Source organism: Morchella sextelata (assembly GCF_020137385.1).
Source record: "Morchella sextelata strain SCLS chromosome Unknown scls_1, whole genome shotgun sequence".
NCBI classification, from domain to species: Eukaryota; Fungi; Ascomycota; class Pezizomycetes; order Pezizales; family Morchellaceae; genus Morchella; species Morchella sextelata.
Window position 1 is genome coordinate 737,249 of NW_025408616.1, and position 19,207 is coordinate 756,455.

The window sequence follows — 19,207 nt, forward strand, 5'->3', positions numbered from 1 at the left end:
TGATAGGATTAGATGCAAACAAAGAAACTCATGGGTGGGTAGTATATATCGTTGATTCCAGCAAGCCTGGTAAACTCAGACAGAATATCGGCGGTATAGGACATAAAGTTCTGATCGAACCGAATCACAAGCGGTCACTCGCTCGAACAGCTACGTTTATTTTGCCAGTGACTCAAAACCTAATAAAACAGGAGCTTGTTACATGAGACGCGGCACTAATTACATCTTTATTTCTAACCTAGAGAGGCTTATAGACTTTACTGGTTAATAACCATGTTAGTATAGTAGTATTGCCACCCGGACCAAGATATGAAAGTATAGCGCATATATATACCCCTAGATACTGTGGGTTGTATTGTATGTGTAGGAAGTGACCTACATACTGGATACTATAGGGAGGGTTGTGATTAACGATATTGATGATTCTTGATCAAGGAGGTGTAAGGAAGAAGAAAAAGCCGCCTCTGCACTCTTATGCATATCTGGCTATCAATAACCCCTGCGAGGAAGTTTTCCAGTGCTGCTCGTTGACTATAATAACCTCATGTAATCTCCTGAGGGATTTATTAAATCAGTGCATAAGACAAGGCACCCTCTAGAGGACTATAATGAGCTTCTGTACGCACGTCAAGTGTTTGCTTACGACGATCAATCATGATCAAAGAGAGTTACATTACTAGTCATCCCAGTCATTATCCATGTTCATTCCCCTCCGTGATTTCGAAATTTTCACACCTCTGTTGCAATGATATTACAGGGTATCGCCGACGTTGTTCATTCTAGCTAAGTCGTGGAGGATGTGCACACGCGTGGCCTGTATCGTGCCTATAGATGCTGGGCTAGGTTAGCTACTACGTATGCTGCGCCTTATTTTGTTCGCTGTTTCAACTTGGTTCATCATGTTCTGACGGTTATTACATTTGCTTCGGGATATATATGTGTGTTGGAACAAAACAAATGTGCAGCAGTGGTTTATCTCAACAGTTGAGTAACTTAATATCTCCGTCGGGATAACTCCTTTAAGTGTTTTAGTGCTGGGTTGTGCGTATCCGATTTGTTCCGGATGAATAAGCGAATTATTTCACATGAGATGCTTGTATAAGAGTGACATAGCCTGTATATAAGGCCTAGTAATATTCCACATGGCCATTTGTAGTTCGTCATCTGAAGCCTTTCGAGGCGTTTTGCCAATATGATACTTGTCGAGTTGTCGACATTAGGTGCCATGACCTTTACTATAACACCTTCAGACCTACATCTCTACCCGGGATTCGGTATGAAACACCACACCAATGAGCAATGAATTATGTGCTTTTTCGACGACCCTTTAAATCCTTTGATCAGGCCCTATGAAGTAATTGGCGTAATTTCTGATAGAAATATCACAGGTTTCAGCCAGCCGCATGTACGTATTCAGTTCCTTATCCAAAACTATATGTACTAGCAGATACATTGCAAACCATGTTTTCGGCGTTTGCTGGTCTTCTTGTGCAGATAGTAGGTCCAGGTGAACCCAGAGACCTTGCACAGGCATGTGTTCTAACAGGCCTGTGCCGTTGTCGCTATATTTATCACTTCAGGCATAGCATACATGTAGTTTCGATTGTCACGCTTATTGGCGAGAGCCACAGCGCCCGTTACTGTGTTTACCGCGCGGTACATGTATGTGATCAAGATAGTCCAATAGACTCTTTTGCAGCATGTTCACCTGAAGAACGTATATAGACGTAGTTCGAAGTAGATACATGTAATGATTCAAAAGGAAACATATACAGTTGGCCAGCTGAGCACAGCCTGTTGATCCCAAAATTCCAACGACTACATGTACCTTATGGGAGGAGCCTAAATACGTTTTGAATAGTAAATATTATAAACATAAATTATAAAAAGCGTATGATTGATTCAACTTTACTTTTCTATAGATCTAGCTATACATACTCAACCTCACGTTGTGTTATTGGGTATTTCAGATAATTCAATTCAAATTTTAGAGCCATAGGCCTGCAGGACCAGCGGAACTTGTTTCTGCAGACTTCACCTGGGCCCGGCACCTTGGGAATTAAAGTTCTGACACCGTTGAATTATGGCATTGCGGTGTAGGGCCCGAGATCGAGACTTTCTGATAGGGACCACTAATTCCGCCCACAGACACGCATATGTGAATTAGTCTTTAGAGACTAGCCTACAGTGCATGTACGCTCATCCTAGTATATTTTCTTGTGGGTTCATTTGACAACCCCGATGAGACACTTTGCGTGCAAACAAGATCGATCTTATATACCTCGTGACCGATAACTTAATGCGGTTGAGCCGTTGTTCGTTTGGTGTATGGCCGTACTTAATGTACGTACTAACTCACTTCAGTACATACATAAGTACATGTCAAAAAAAAAGCCGAACTTCATATACATGCCGAAAATTGCAGACGGATGATGCCATAGGGACAGCTGTAGGTCACCGATGACTCAAAACTGTTGGTACATACTGTTCGCTGGCTGTAAGTGATCACTTCACTTGTGTTTACACGACACCTTGCATACATGTACACAAGGTAGCATGGTCTTGCTTTTCAAGAAGGGCATATATATATATAGAATATCGATCTAGTGAGGTCTTATCTGAAGCTACATACATGTAAGCGTATATGATCATATATTCGAGTTATTGCCTTCGACTTCGATACAACGTACAGCAGCAGTTATATACTTTTTTTACTAAGCAACTATAACCCATAACTTAATAGTTTATACGTATTGCGGCTTTCCGATGATCATTGTGCAGTACCCTCTTTATAGCTATGTACCTTCATAAACCTACATGTACTCTAGGTACCTACCTGATAAGCACAGCCCCAACCCAGAAACGTCAGAATGATCAATACCTGATCTGTGCTTCAATTAGCAATACTAATAATACATGTACGTACGGTTTTCAAGGAAGTAAATAAATATTGATAACAAGGTAAACCGCAAGGCACCAGTGGTAATACTGAGACCACGATTTTTTTTTTTTTGAAACGTATGAGCACGTGCATTATATGGATAAAACCAAATACAAAATCAAACGCGGATTGTGTGTTAATTGGGTTAATTAAGGACAAAACCACTATAGTAAACGTGGTAATAGATACTAGTACTATCTCTTGGGTTCCCTCTTCATTGACGGACCCGCCCTCTACGCACTCACGAGGTGTTCAGTTACCCACCCTTACCGTCTGCCTTTAGAGAGGATGTGCGGTTGATGGCATACCATAGTCATTACAGTTGGGGTTGCAAGAAGCATGTTTTCTTTGGTTATTCTTTTCTTTTGTGTTATCCGGAACTTTTTTTCTTTTTTTCTTAGGCGGGGGGTTCCTTAGTCATCAACCTTGTAAGAGGAGTGCGGTTGGTAGCATACCATAGTTACTATAACTGGGGGACCTGGCATTGGGGATGGGTCTTTATGCCATAGTCTATGACTGCATGCAGTAATTGTACCTAGAAACAATTTATATGATTTAAAAAAAAAAAAAAAAAGATACTAGTACTATCTTCAGTTCCATGGGCCTGTGTGCAGTACTGCTTATGTAAAGCATTATCATTAGGGAAAACCCCACCGCTTCTGGAGTACAATATAAAGGAATAACCATTAGGCCCGCACGGATGCTAAGTTTGCTTTTCTGCGGAGGGAATGTCAGGATTTCTTTTCAGTTATTGCTTCATGTTTATATCTTCCCTTTGTTTACTTTCTTTAGGCGGTAAGGTTGGGGAGGGGTGTTGTTCACGCCATAGCCTAGGCTCCATGCGATATTCTTGTACCCAGAAATAAATGAATATAAAAAAAAAAAAAAAAGGCCCGCACGGATGCAAATGTCGCCAGTTTTTGCCAATCCTAGATCAACCTGCGCCAAGTGCAGATATTCAACCCCTGAAGTGCTGAGTCATCAGGATCCAAGTACAGTCGCACCTCGTTATGTCGTTAGCTTATTCTGGGAGCCAAACCCCTACGAGATAGCAAATATACGAGACAGCAAATAGTTTTTGGTGGAGAAGGGCAGTACCTGTCCCGCAAATCCGTACGAGACAGCAAGAGATCCGAGATATCGAATTACGAGATAGCGAGATGCGACTGTATTATGAAGCTGGAACTTTGCTCGGGATAAAGTATTGTGTGTATCGACCATTTTCTGGAACAGCGAGATGCGGGGAATTCTCCCATTTATATTCCCATTATGCTCTAAGTGGATTTGTTTTCTGCATAAATTTGATTCAGTTTGCATGAATTTGCGATGCTGCAGCCGATCCTCTAAGCCTCAGTGGAAGGCCGGCTCAATTGTCACACCAACCTTAACCGCCGTCCGGTGAGAGGTGCGTATGTGACATAACTATGTTCAACCACTAGATACCTCTTTCTACCTCTTCCAAAGTAGATACTTTCCCCCTGATTAGAGGATATTCACGTCTTCAAATAAACAGTATCATTGAGAAATAGTAATGAATTCCACACGCCTTAAATTCTTATACAACGAACGAATGAAACCAAGCCCTGTACCGGATTCTAAGAGTTTTAAGCCTGCCGTTATAAACAAAAGAAATAAATAAAAACCAAAACACCCCAAATGAGTCCTGCCTGGATCCTTTATATGCAACCCCGTATGATAAAAGAAATAAAAGAAATAAAAGAAATAAACAATAAAAAGCAACCAGTAACTGTAGTACAAAGGAAAGATCTAATACCGAGCCGGTGTGCTCGCCCGTATGAGTTTTCTATCATCCCACCGTCCCCACCTTCCTAACATGTTCTCGTTTCGTTCGTTAAATATGTATGAAAGTATCGTGCCGCTATTTGGAGATTTCAAATAACCATGACCTTTGAAGTATAGAGGAAATCAAGGCTACTTTCATTGCTCTCCCGGTAGAGAGAGAGCACATTCTCGACGCGCAAAGCATGATCTGGGCTTCTCAGGCCTCGTCCGATTCTTTCCATTGACTCCAGCATTGACTGGCGGTCCTCGCAGTTTCCGATCAATGCAACTGTCTGCTCCCGGCTCCAGTCCAAAGAAAAGGGAGTCAGACCCTTGCTGATGGCGGAAAAGTGAGCAGCCAAGGATTCAGCCAGAATGTTATTCTTCTCAATCAATCTCTGAGGAGAAGAAGGGTGACGCCAGGCATAGCCGTCATCCATGTGGAAAACCCAGTAGTAGAGCCTCCATGAATCGCGTTCAAGGGCATTCATCAAAACCACCAGAGTCAAGAAGATCCTAAGCCAGTCCTCTCTCTTCCTTCCAAAAATCCGCTTCTGAAGCTCACAGAGGATTTGCTTCTCCAATTGCCAGATTCGGCGCTCGATAAGGTGGTCAAGCTGGTTTGCAAGTACCCTTGGCATAGGTGTTTGGCCTGCCAATGGTGTAGTGAGTGAGGAAATTGGTGAGATTCCAAGCGAGTCGGATGATGGGTGCAAAGTAGCTCCCTGAATGAGCAACTGAGTTGCAGTCCATAGTTGTAAAGCATCTCTAAGGAGGAAGTTCTCCTCACTCTTAGAGTACTTCAAAGCCGACTGGAAGATCTCAGCTAGGATGGGATTGCCCTGGAATGAGTTCTCAACGTAGTACCATGTGTGGTCGTCAATGTACTTCTCCAAGATGTCAGTGTTGATTCCCCTCTTCATTGCGTATGAAGTAGTCTCCACAGACTGCCAACCGGTAACATCGTCTTTGTACCAATAGACGAGCTGACCAGGATAAGCTGGAATGAATTCGTAAACACTAAGGCTGAGTGTTACTCCAAGAGATTTCTCGTGGGATACTGTAACAGTCCGTGCGGGTGAGTTGGCCCAGCGAAGGACATGGTGCATCATAGTTCGGGAGTATGCATCAACAAGCCCTAAAAACAGAGTTGTTAGCCAAGTACATGTGATTATATAGCCAAGTACTACTTACATTTTGAAAAGACATCCAAGTCGACAAAGTGTACTCGCACACAAAGAGCACCAGCCCCAAGCTTTTCGCATCTGGGACATGGGTTTCCCTCTCCACACTTCATCTTCAAGCCCCAGCAACGAGTGCAGGCACCCATCTTCCTCAATTGGTGAACTTCACGCCTTTCATCAGGGCCGAGCTTTCTCCTGCTCTTTCTCCTCTTTGGGGCAGCGAATGTTGCCACAAGATGGGAGTAAGACGGGTTGCTTGTCGGTGCACTTGCAGAGCCAGGTCCAAGCTCTGGCGAAAAGCCAGGAGTTGGGCTGGATCTTGTCGAGTTTGCACGTGATCGAGATGTGAATTGGGGTGAGTAGTCTGAGAGAGCGGGAGTGCTGCCACGATCGTACTCCGAAGAGCTTGAGTCATATTCAGAGAAAGGTGAGAATCGTACTCTCATTGGCCTCTCATAATCTTGAGTATCGTCATAGCTCTGGAAAAAGGCTTCTTCTGAACGATTTATACCTTCAAATTCTCCATTGTTAGCTTTTATTCGCACTATAAGACAAGTCAAAGGCAGGCTAGTTACCAGCAGATGAGAAAATGTTCTCATCAGATCCTAGGCTGCTCAATATTGGCTGCCCGATAATTGAGGTGGAATTTGATCCTGAGTATAGCGAGCTTGCATCGCTTCCTGCAATATATTGAATTTCTGCTGGGTGTGAAGAGTAGGCGGTCCCATCTGCATAAGTCTCTGGGAAAAGTTGGAAGAGCCATGGGTTAAGCTCGGCATCGGTGGGCTGCTGGGGAATGGGAGAAGGTGAGTGTGAGTAAGTTCTTGGGGTAACAATCTCAAGTGCGTCAATATCCTCCCCAACGCTTTCATATGAAGACGACCGAGAAGATGATAATGTGAAAGGCGAACTATGACGATCCCCGTTCATCTTGGATGACCGGATAGCCCAATTATTGTCCATTGTAGATGATTGTTGGAATTTGTCGTTGATTTGTGAATGCAACATATGGTTTGAGTGTTCTGGATGTAGAGTTGTGATGCGAATGTAGCTGATGATTTTTTTGATAATGACCGAAGACGACAGGCCCATCTTTATATTTCTCTGGATGAATTGCTTTTTAATGCAGAGCCCGCTCCTCAAACAAGCATGTATTACTGCCTGCCTCCCTCCCAAAACAGTGCGCTGGGTTGGGTTTCTCGAGAGCAAGCGTGGGTCCCCCGCCGCTCACGTGGCGCAATCAATAAAGCGCGTTGGGAGAGAGCATGTATCACTAAGAATAAAAAATGAAACACCTCCCAGGGTCCCAAATGGGGGCGGGCCCACAGCAGGTCCAAGGTCAAGTGTACTGCCGACCCCAACAGTAAGCATTTACCCCATGTCTTGATGACTGGGTCAAGTTCTGGTGCACTAGGTACCACAGCACAACCACCACAACAGTATTAGCTTCCGGTCCCTCCATCCCAGATTGATCAACCATATTACCCCCTCCGTTTCTTTTCAGAAGCTGCACGCCCAGGAGAAACCTAGAGTATAAGGCTGACGCCACCCTATGCCGTTTCCGTTGGTGTATTGACTAACTTCACGATACTATACCACTTCTGTGGGCCCTCAAGGAGCTTTCTCGTCGGTGCCTGAAGAGTACATGCAGATATGCCTAAGTATCTGCCCAGATAGTAAGTACTTACTAAATCATATCATTCTCAGCACATTCGTGACAAATGTAGCTTTATCTCACCCATATAGTATACTTTGGAGTACAATCAGGGCGTTAACTAATGGCTTTTCCACAATAAGAAGCCTGCAGGCTTTAATTTTGAGTACCGCTCTCTTCTTTTTTCGTTTAACTCTTCTTTTTTGTTTCGAAAATATCTATGTATACTTTATGTGCATCTGCATCTATGTGGTGTCGAGGCTATAGTTCGGAAAATATTATCTTTAATTAAACCTCTGAAGAAAGTTCATGATCGTGGATAATCGTTGACTAATACCCCAATGCTTTCTGTCACAGCTGGATCCAATCATATACTCAGCTGTGGTTATTCGATTCCTCATGGGGCGTATGGAACTTCTCCATGCAGCCTAATCCCATTCTGTTATATTTTAAATTTTAAATATTCAAGGAATCTCTGAGGGTGTCATGAGATTTCCACATGGCGAAGCCCATTCATGCTAACCAAATATTGGTCTTTCCCAGTGTGGGGTAGTAATAGCAGTCGAGACCTAAGCCCCACGGCGACTAGAACCAAGATATAGAAATTCAGCGGCACAGACCACTCTACGCCAGAGGCGAGTGGGGATTTCGGGATATCTAGTACTAGTATCAGCACGACCGGACCGGTGTTGAAGCGGCCCAATCCACACCGAAAGCCCTCTGTTCGGTTAGTGACAGACCGGCAAGTCGTGGTCTTTATCGATATCGATTAAGCACAGCTGTGCATGGCAATACCGCGTTTTCCCTGATCTGCGTCAGACTTGGGAATCGCATTCTTCTCGCACACCCCACCATCGAACCCTGGTACCACTACTTGTGCCTCTCGGCGAAGCAATATTCATCCTAACATTTTCAAAAAATAGATACCTTCGAGATCGCGGAGCCCCCGGCAGGGTGCATCGTACCCACATGGCACAATTAAATGGAATGATGACTGGGATGTGTGCACAGGATCCAAAGAGCTTGGTACATGTATGTATGATAGTTCTAGCGAGAATCTCAATGAGTTTGATCTGCACCCCTCCCCCACCACACCCATAGCAGCTGCCCAGGTTTGTTATCCACTTGGTTTTGCTTCCCGCATTTGGCCGGCATAAATAGACTACATGTGCTCTGTACAATAATATGCAGAACGTCATATGCATGTTTGCATGCAATGATGGGCTATGGGAGTACATAACAGGATTAGTTTAAGGGGGTGGATGGTGTTTGAGAGTGAGTGAGAAAGGCTTGAGGTAAGCACTCTCCATAGATCAGGGCAACCTTATTTAGCTCATTGGTAACTCCAGGTCTCATAGAACCTGGATTTTAAATATATCCTGGACTGCGTTTCTAGTACAGCTTTGTTTACACCAGATGATGGTGATGATATACCCAATAGAGTCTACAGTGAGAGGGTTCTCGCATGATAGCACAGTACCGGTCTCTAGCACTAAATATCGAGTATATACTTATAGATATTTTGTGACTTGACTACAATCAAGCTTGATTAGTGTTTTAGTTTTCTTCATGTAGGAAGATATAGATATTCTCATATTTAGAATGTCATGATCTTTGTGGCAGCGCAAAGAGGGGTCAAGTATCGATGGGTACACAGTTTCAAAGAAACACTTGCAAGTTGATTAATTAGCAGCGATCAGCTTTATTGCACCTTACCGAGTAAATCATAGTCTATCGTGATGTGCGGTGCAGATAAATCGTGTTTCCCACTCTTAATCGCAGCGATACGAAAGCAACAGCGTTTCAAAAGGTTCCTTCCTCTTTTCGAATAACGTCTTTCCCTCTACTTCCGCAAAGATAAAGGTAGTGCAAGGATACTTAGTCAGTTTAGCTTGCCGGCCCTCAACCCTCCGCCACGACGAAAATATCTTTTTCACCTGCATGGTTGCGGCGCAAACGGGAACCCCCCCCCCCCCATCATAGACCAAACTACCCTGTTGGTTGAGATGGGAAATGACACAAGAAGACCTTGTGTAATAACCGACGATACCCCGGGACTGGTACGTTCTTGCAAATCCTTCTTTATTCCTTCCTTCCTTCTTCGCTGCATTGCTGAACCGCATGAGTGAATTCTTCTATCGATTGGTTCGGATTGTACGGGGTTGGACGTTTCAGATTGTCCACCGAAAGCGATGTTCGCAGTAGGACGAACCATGATGTACAGCGACAGGTAATAAGTGATGGAACGCCCTGAGATATAGTTATACCTGCAAACACCGTATGTTGGTGGCGTTTTACCCAAAACAGGTATCACTGTGTCTCAGCGTGTTCCATCACTTTTTACCTACCGCTGTACCTATTTAGCTACCCCAGCAGGTACCAACGTCCTCCCCATCTCCCCCACAGATACGGTCAAGCGAACGGAAATAGCCTGCTGTTCTGCCTCGATTAACTTGCTCTGTTGTGAAGACAAAAATATCGTGGAGCTAGCTAGACGACAGGTTTGATTCCTTAATTGTTAGATCACTAATCCAGATCAAGGTGGTCTTGGATGAATGAGACAACTTCAACCAAGTCATGCCTAATGTGAATACCTGTATGCATTTGAAGGCAAAATATGCAGATGACGATAATGATATTTTCGGACCGACGTGATTTTAAAGGTCTTCCTACAGCACTACTACATGTAGCTACATCATATCCACGATGACGCTAGCTAGCCGAAGAAAGCGGAACGTCGTTCGACTAGTGGCTCTGGTTTCATGCCCAGTGTTGATTCATAGCAACTCCGAACGGTCCAAGTAATTACATGTAGCTACATAAGCCTCAAGCCTCGCAGTAAGCCACCAGAATTCCCCAACGTCCAAGTGCGATTCTCACCAATAGATATGTGCACTTTATCGCCTCTTCTACCAGTAGGAATCGTCGTGTAGAGTAGCTAGGGAGTTGCACGTTCGGCACTCCCGTCCCGAGAGCTTTACATTCCATTAGCTCCGGCCGTCCGCCGAAAACGCCATTTTGTGGCGGTTTCTTGACCGCGAATTCTGCTCTACGCTGTAGGTGCAAGGTGCATAGCGATGTAGGTACCCGTTTTAGGTCCTTCCTTAGACGAATGTTAGAATCGTGATGGGATTCTTTTTATAGTAACAAGCACAACGGCCCAGCCATCCCTCCCTCGCTCGCTCAATATATCGGGGACTTGGCCATGGGGGTAGCTACGTAGAGATTCCCACCTAACCCACCCTCTCCAAGTTATCGCCCGTTGTATCTTCACCACAGCCTCCTCCTCCTCTTTCCCCACGTTTAACCTAAAATCACGGACGATTGGGCAAATCCAGCCTGAGTAATATATAATGCCTGGACAGTTATCGGAGCCGAGGCAAGGTAGACTCGGACACATCTCGGTGGATTTTAACCTTCCGTCTAGCGAGCGAATCATGTCGCCGAGCCCGGTCGAACCTTTGTCCGCCTGGCCCGTGCGAACCACCATATGCGAACTCACGTATATATATATTTGTAGCTTGATAATACTGAGATTAATTCTGCCCTATGGCGGTGTGGGTGGGCTTGTGATATCACCTGGCCAGATTCTCGGAGATCAGATCTGACTTCATTGCGCCTCGCCGTTTTAGGTGACATCGCAGACCCTGGATGTATGTAGTTTCTGGCTTTGCTTTTGTTATTTCCTAAGCTTTCAACCGTGGGAATACTGGTTACACATGGCATCGACAGGAAATGGAGAACTATGTTATTATTAGGTCCATTAAGCATGTACATGTAGTTACATCTATATCTAACCGCAGGGACCTACAGGTACAAGCGTCTGTTCGTGCAGCACAAACTATTTAACGTCCCGCCTACAAAGCTTAAGTCGAGGGCCGGCACGGCCGGGAACTTGATATCCACTGACTGGTCTGAAACTGAGTCAGGAACCCGATATCCTGATTCTACTCGATCATCCCCAAAGACGATTTGCTTTGAAATCCGTCTGAGCTCGCAGGTAATATTCCGTGTAGCCAGTTAATAATCGGATCGTTCTTTACCGACGCCCCCAAGTAAGCACTTCTGGTAGCCCAGCTAGTCACTGTACCTATCGTAGTGTAATACTGCTTACTTAATCAACATTCTGAAAAGGCCATTAATTCCGCACACTCCTCCGAGATTAAGTACACTCTTCCTGGCTGGCCATATGAGTTCGCAATCTGCGTACACTATAGGGTATAGCTGTGACCTTACCTTTGACCCTAATCTCATTCCATCTAATATCGATCATGAATCATATATCCACCACACCACCATCACTGTCTTATCATCATCACCATACCCACCACATTTCCAGCTTCCAACTTCCCACATAACGCAGCTACACGCAAGTAGCAGAGTTTAATTACTGAATGATACCTCCATAGGGCTGAAGTGACGCAAAAGGGGAAAAGATACCCCTGAAATCGCCAAACTGTGCCGCAGATCTACATGCCCTACATGCACCCCAATGCGTAGTAGCATGTCTGCCCTATGAGCAGGTATGTGTACCTGATGTGGATTTGTTTCTTCTTGCCGTTTGCCATTCCAGGGATGAATGATGTACGGCTTTTGATTGAAACAAGCGACTCACAAGACTCCTTCTCCTCCTGCGCAAAATACAGGGTGAGATGAGGTACATGTATCTATCGTGAGGTTCCCAGTCGTGATACGATCTCGCTCCCTTTGGCGCCGGCAAGACCTTGCCTTGCCTCATCTGATGGATGGTCTGTGATAAAAACGCCTTGTGTAAATAAAGATCGGCAGAGAAGAATGAATGGGCGCGCGCACGTGCACGTTGTATAACATATACCCCAGATGCCTGATGATTCGCGAGTCTTCATTCCGCGGATGGAGTTGACCTGATTGGTTACCAGTTCGCCAAATTCATTTTACGGAGGAATGCAGGCACATGTAGTAGTTCCACGATATTGAAACGGCCTCTCGATTGCAGTACTGTGCTCTAGGGAACACGTATTTTTGGAATCCACGAGCTCAGCCAAACAAATACATATTCACATTTACCAAGATCTATCTGTACGCATACAACCAAGATTGATCCCGTTCAACTGTTACACTCATTAATGGAAGTGTGGGGCGATTATGCGCCCTATACACACTACGCTAACGTTGTTAATTTTCTCTGGTAAATTATAAACAGGATTAGAGTACATATGAAAAGCAATTATATAAGTATATACAGATCCATGTGTGTACTTACTCTTAAATATAAGAGGTTTTCATGTAGGTTCATCTCGAGTCAGAATTGCTTTTATCTTTGACACGTCGTATGGATTTTTCACATTTCCGGGGAAAGGAGCAGGAAGGGACTGAACCCATTATTACTGATAATAAGCTCATACTACATTCTCTGTACCACTAAGGTCACGAAATAACGGAGTCACAGTCCACATATATAGGCATAGCAATGATGGCTGAAATAACTTCCTGACGGACCTTCCGATGTGTTAATGCTGCACTGGACTACTGCGTTAAATTCAAAATACAGAAACCATTTGGAAACTTTAACTCAGCTCATCATGATCTTCGGTAGTTCCTGACGGATCGCGGAGCATCACTCATAAGGTAAATTCGGCGATACAGAAGGTTGAGATAGTCGAACTGAGCATTCAGATTCTACAAAGATTGCCACTTTCACTGCACAGGGCAACTATTCGCGCCTAAACCCTGTGGGTTGCATATATACACCTCCCTAGAAGAGATAGGGCTGACTCTCATTTATTTTTCATGCGTTCTTCGCCTCCATTCGTGGAACATACTGTACCACAAGTTCGTTATACTCAGCGTCATCCGTGAAAATGGTATTGGTATCATCGTGGGTCCTTCCAGCGCTCGGGAGAACAGTCCCAAATTGCCAGCTAAATGATGTTAACAATGTGACGCATATGATCATGATATGATGTAAGATAGGTAGGAACACATACTACATGTCACCAGCAATTGCGTTTGCGAGAACAATATCATGCCAGGTGCGGATGACGGTCAAACGCTGACCACTTGAGCGTGGAACGCCATATTCCTCGAAAACCATGGGCTCTAAATTTGGTTTTGGTTAGTGCTGTATTATGCATTTATGAGTGGGAAACACGAAGGAAGGTAACATACTCCCTACAGATGTTGCGACAGCAGCATGGTCTTTGATCCATTGATCACCCCATGCATAAGTCTTGCTCCAAGAACTAACATAGAGATGGAAAGTTCCGTAGTCGACATTAGCCAACCTGAGGTAAGCTTCATTATCAACCTAAATAAACCAATTAGGTCAGATGCATACAACCTTTACTGATCTGATTCTGAATTTGAAAGGTATTTTACCCCTTCTCCACCGCCATACTCCCATTCAGAGTTTCCTGCACGATTGAAGAAGCCTTCATCACCAACAGAAACCATGTGGGTCGGGTCAAGTGACTTGATATATGTGGACATCTCGTTTACCCAATTCGTAAGTGTTGCGGCGTTACAAGATGAACTCGCCGTAAGAGTCCCTTTACAGCGAAGCTTTGGTTATAATTATGATTAGCTAAAAATGAGCAAGCAAAATCCTTAACATCAGGATATATATACCTCATTCGTTAATTGCCAAGCAAATATTGCAGGTTCACTCGAACTGTATCTTGTAACCACAGCTTTAACATAATTCTTATAGGCAGCCTTGATGTTCGCATTTGTGTAGAAGTCATCATGTAGGCCTCCAGATCCCAACATTGATTGGACATATCTGTCCATACCGCCGTAATCTTGCCTACACATATCAAAATTAGCTCGTCCCTTAATAAACCCAATTTAATTCAATTGTCTTCTACCAGTTGTTGACGAGCGGAATCACAAGGCGAATGTTTCGAGCTCTTGCTGCAGCAACGATGTAGTCAAGTCTTTGGAGTCCATTGGCTCCAGTATTGATTGTAGGAGTGCTGCCGCTCCAGACCTAGAGAACTCAGTGATTGGCTTCAATCCTTTCCAGAAGCGCAAAAGAAACCTACCTGAAATGCCGTTTGAGTACCAGAGCTACTGGTGAGGTCTGCAAATCCCCATATACGAAGAACATCCATTCCAGAAGCCTTAAAATCATCAAGAGCCTTATCAACATCTACTGTACTCGCAAGCATAGGAAGCCAGTATGCATTTGCTATCGGGTTGTTACTGCCATGTTCTTTCCTTAGAGAACTCAAACTTACATCCAACGAAATAAAACTTCTTTCCGTTCAGCATGAATGTTGTCCCAGATCTCGTCACTACACCAGAAGCAGTGGGTGAAGAACCCCCTTGGGAAGTTGTGGTTACTGGAACTGTAGTAGTGGTAACTCGCGTGGTAGTTGTTACTGGAGCTGCGGTAGTTGTTGCGGTGCCAGGAACGCATTGATAGTAGTCTGAATATATAAGAGCCCATTCGTATATCAATGGCAGATTTAGATATTTCACTTACAGTCACTATATTTGATGCAGGTGGATCCGCTTGCACATGTTGTTGATCCTGTATAAGTTACCCCACCGCCTGGGAGATGAAGTATCATGATCAGCTATTTCGGTTCAAATATTAATATCAACAAATAGGAGAATTAAAAAACGTACATTGTCCATAAACCGGAACCTGTGCCAACACAGGAGATAGCACGGCACTCAAGACTGTAACAAGTGCTAAATACTTCATATCTGCTGCTTTATGATCGAATGCCTATCGAGATCACATCAAAAGTTCCATTGGCAGCCAGTATTTATAAGTACAAGATGTACCTACATGTATTCACCCATAACAACATCAAGCTAGAGACAATAATGCCCAGCAATGCCAGGAGACATTTCCCCTCATCTAAAGCCACATATTCGGGACTGTACACTCTCCTCCGAAAAATCAATTAAAAATCTTCAGTTCCCCAATTAACATTGTCGGAATCGATCTCCGCCATCAGACGATATCCAAGCCCCTGGGTAAAGTCTATCTTGAATTCGGACAAAACCGCCGTTGCACGCGGAGATTTTACGTGCATAGTAGTCTATTTTCTCCGCACATTCGCTTAATGTGTGGGTTCTCAATCTTGTGGCTTTATTGGTGGTAGCACGGCACCGGAGATTTCGGATTTGGAAGCGGTTGATGGTCCCACGAGATGGCTTGGCTGTGGGGTTAGTTGTCTGATATTGGCAGGAACAATTAAGATGCCTCGGCCTTACTAGGTATATATCAGGTTCTAGAGCTTTCTCTTTCAATATGCTCAATTCAACTCGCCTTAAGAGTCTGCTTGGCCCTGCAAGGCATTTAGCATTTGGAGTTGATAGTACTACCTATTTCTAGAGTTTATCGTTGGAGCCTGTATTTAGCCGGGATGTTCATTTCCGTATGCGATATTCTAAATAATGATCAGTCGTTGCACAAGGAATATCTGCAGCTGCAGTATGTATCCACTGTTGCTCGGGCAGTATATACATATAGTCCTTTGATCTGGGCGAACGGCGAGCCTGACCAATAACAAATGCGCATTTATTGCCCTAGAATAACCGCACCAGCCCATCAATGGGTATAAAGTATACGTTGCAAATGTCAGGAACAGTGTGATTTCAATAGTGTGATTAGTGTAATTACATGTCATGTATTTATAACTTGTCCTTGGGCTATCCCACTATTATATAATAAAAACAAACAAGTACGTAGAAAAAACTAACAAGCATACGTACACATCATGACTCCTATTAGGGAAATTTTCTAGCTCTTTTGCGTATGCATTAAGTAAGGAAGATCTAGAACGAAAACGCGTAATATTCTATCCGGATGAGACAGCATGATCTTGGCTGATTTGGTCATTCGTCATTGACCCAGAAAATATTTTACTGTAGTTTTTGACTCTGGGCGTGCACATGTCGCAGAAGGGCGCGCGATGGTTGTATCTGTAGGATACTTGTTCCATAATATATGCAGATATGATGATGGTCCTATACATGTAGTTAAGTACATGTAACTAGCTCCGCGATGTCTTTCCCGAAGTTTGTTTACATGGGGTTGATATTTCTTCTCGACGCGTCGTTGTTTAATTCCCGTTCTTGTAATACCTGCATGTACACCGAGCGGTACTTTATTAAGGTTTGAATGGAGTAAGGGAAATGACGTTCAGGCCAGAGTGAGATCCTATGATTCGTCCACATATTCTAACAATGGACTTACATAAATTACATACGCCCCTAGTGGTTTGACCACACCTACTTATGTAAGTACACGCATGCCTGGTCATCGTGAGTAATCGATTCTATTCCAATAGATCAGCTCGGCACCCCACAGAGTAAAGACCCTTTCCAGCCAGAAGTCTTGTGCGCATAATACAAGTCTTGGCAAAAGTGAATCAATCAACTCGACATGTGGTAGAGTCTTATATCTACATTTTTCATCATACATTCAAAGTGCTCCCCAACATCAAATTTAATTATTAGCGGTTTATTCCTATCTGTATTTTAGAGTAGGCGCATGGGAACAGAAGCTGGGAACTTGAAGGCATCTCCAACTCACACCTCAGTTCCAACACATGTTGGAACTGTTTATGCAAACATATCCAACTACAAGCATCCCGTGATATGTATCAACCAAAGGCTCAAGATATCGCTTGGTGTTCTCATTGGGTCATGTTTTTAGGTTGCTGTTGGTAACGTAAATACGGCTGCGGTGCCGGCCACTATCTTAGGTTTCAGCCTTCCAGCATATCAGCACACGGGCCGCTTCCTGGCTGTAGCTATCCGTAAGTTCGACTTCTCTGTATGTTCCTAAATATAAGCATTCGGTCACACATGCGGTGCAAAATTCGAGCACACACGGTCGCCGCACGTCCCGATGATACATCTCACCTGTAGCAGCAGCATAGCCACGAGAGTTTCATCAACCGATTTAGCGAGACGACCTTATGTAACGTTTGAGTGACAGGTTCCTTGTATTGATCAGCACCGGAATTACATAATTCGCCTAGGTCCAAGGTACACTAGCAGAAATTAGAATCTCATTTCAGCTGTGCAACTACATGTAACTTAAGCTTTATAAGCGATTGATATAGCATGACAATGACAAAATATACTAAAGCTACGCACATATATATAAGCAACCAAGTAGTCCGATCCAGCCTTCCGACCCGTTAGGACAACTCCGGCATCAGATAGTGTCCTAAGATACGCAATTAACTCACATGTAGTATAGTTGGGCATTCATACTTCTACGTATATGCGTACTCAAATCCACAGTTCTAAGAACTTTACTGTCGTTCACGGGGTATTGACGGGCACTGGGTGTTGACGGACAAGTGCGAAAACTGGGCTTAGCTGCCTCTCTTTTGGCTTATCCGTCAACAACCAGTGTCCGTCAATACCCCGTAAACGACAGCACTTTACTCTAATCAAGTACACGTGTGACGTCACACACAATACCGATTCCGACCCTATATACCATGCCTTCGGCACAGCAATACATGCGTACTAGGTACCTGTTGTAGATGTGCGCCTGTAGGGTACTATACTACATGGTACCTTTTTGAAGTTGTTCATGTGAGTCTCTGTCCCATACCACGGCCGTAATGTGGTAAGTGTGGGGCGTAGGTGGCTTGACGCACGAGGACGATAGTAAGCCTGCATGTAGGGGTACATATGCGTGAGTGTTAGGGTAAGCCGGGTACGGGTGAATCGTGAATTCGCTAAGAAAAATACCAGGTCCTGCTACATTTTATCATAGCCAATAATATCATCTTTAAGGTTTCCGAAATCATAAGTTTGTTATTCGGGATTACATAGTAGGCAAACCCCATCAACGTACATGTAATTGAATCTTACGTACATGTATCTACATTCAGGTACCTGGTTAAAAACAACGCCGCTTGCCCGTCATCGCACGTGATACGTTGTTCAGCGGTTCAGTAAACCTTCACGTGACCTCTGGCATACTGCCTGCGAAACCAAACCTAGCCAAGATCTGGAAGTAAGACGGGGTTAAGTAGGTACCGCAATAGTCGTAAATAAAAGGCCTTGTCGCCTTACATATAGATCGATATAGCCGTGCATAATCGGATAAAGCCTTGCTAGTATTTTATAGTTTATCGGCGCCCATTGCGAAGAAGCCGCCGGCCCCCCACCAAAGTCACCCAGAAGGCCACAATGACTGTGATCGTGACGTCTTATGAGTATTCAAACAATTGTAATCTCACTAGGGCCTCTATACATCCAGCGCTGCCTGATTGTGTGTAAGACCCGGATACGGAAACTCAATGGTGCATGCATGACTTTGTAAATTAAAAGTAGGCGTAGGGCAGTAGAGTTTTGACTTGAATTTCACGTTCCCGGAGAATCGGTTGCACCTAGGCGTGGCTCATTGGGGCACAAAATGTCGTCTAGTTGTGTTCCACCTAGGTGCTCACGGGCAAACAATGTGGGGCAAGCAAAACCTGTGACCCATACGAAGCACATATTGTGCCCTTCATCAAACAAAACTTCCATGGATCTATCTCAGCTGAGATCAATATCTCAATCTTTGTTTAAGCCTAGTCTTACATACCAGTACTATACAAGAGGTAATTGTTTGGAACCTTCTCTCCGCCCTGTTACGCCCAGATAGCTGCCCGCATGGATTCTCTGCGCCTCTCTTGTTCT

General features: G+C 44.1%; 2 protein-coding genes across 2 annotated transcripts; both read right to left on the reverse strand.

Annotated features, from left to right (window-relative positions):
• Positions 1-4,833: 4,833 nt before the first annotated feature.
• On the reverse strand, positions 4,834-6,870 carry H6S33_000186 (uncharacterized protein; the record flags this gene model as incomplete). Its single annotated transcript, XM_044831535.1, has 3 exons — positions 4,834-5,861; positions 5,918-6,418; positions 6,483-6,870. The coding sequence occupies 3 exons, from the start codon at positions 6,868-6,870 to the stop codon at positions 4,834-4,836; spliced, it is 1,917 nt and encodes a 638-aa protein (XP_044699745.1).
• Positions 6,871-13,328: 6,458 nt separating this feature from the next.
• On the reverse strand, positions 13,329-15,251 carry H6S33_000187 (uncharacterized protein; the record flags this gene model as incomplete). The annotated part of the gene is made up of 10 exons (XM_044831536.1): positions 13,329-13,461; positions 13,531-13,639; positions 13,709-13,847; positions 13,919-14,101; positions 14,168-14,345; positions 14,407-14,528; positions 14,584-14,729; positions 14,779-14,970; positions 15,027-15,095; positions 15,173-15,251. The coding sequence occupies 10 exons, from the start codon at positions 15,249-15,251 to the stop codon at positions 13,329-13,331; spliced, it is 1,350 nt and encodes a 449-aa protein (XP_044699746.1).
• Positions 15,252-19,207: the final 3,956 nt, after the last annotated feature.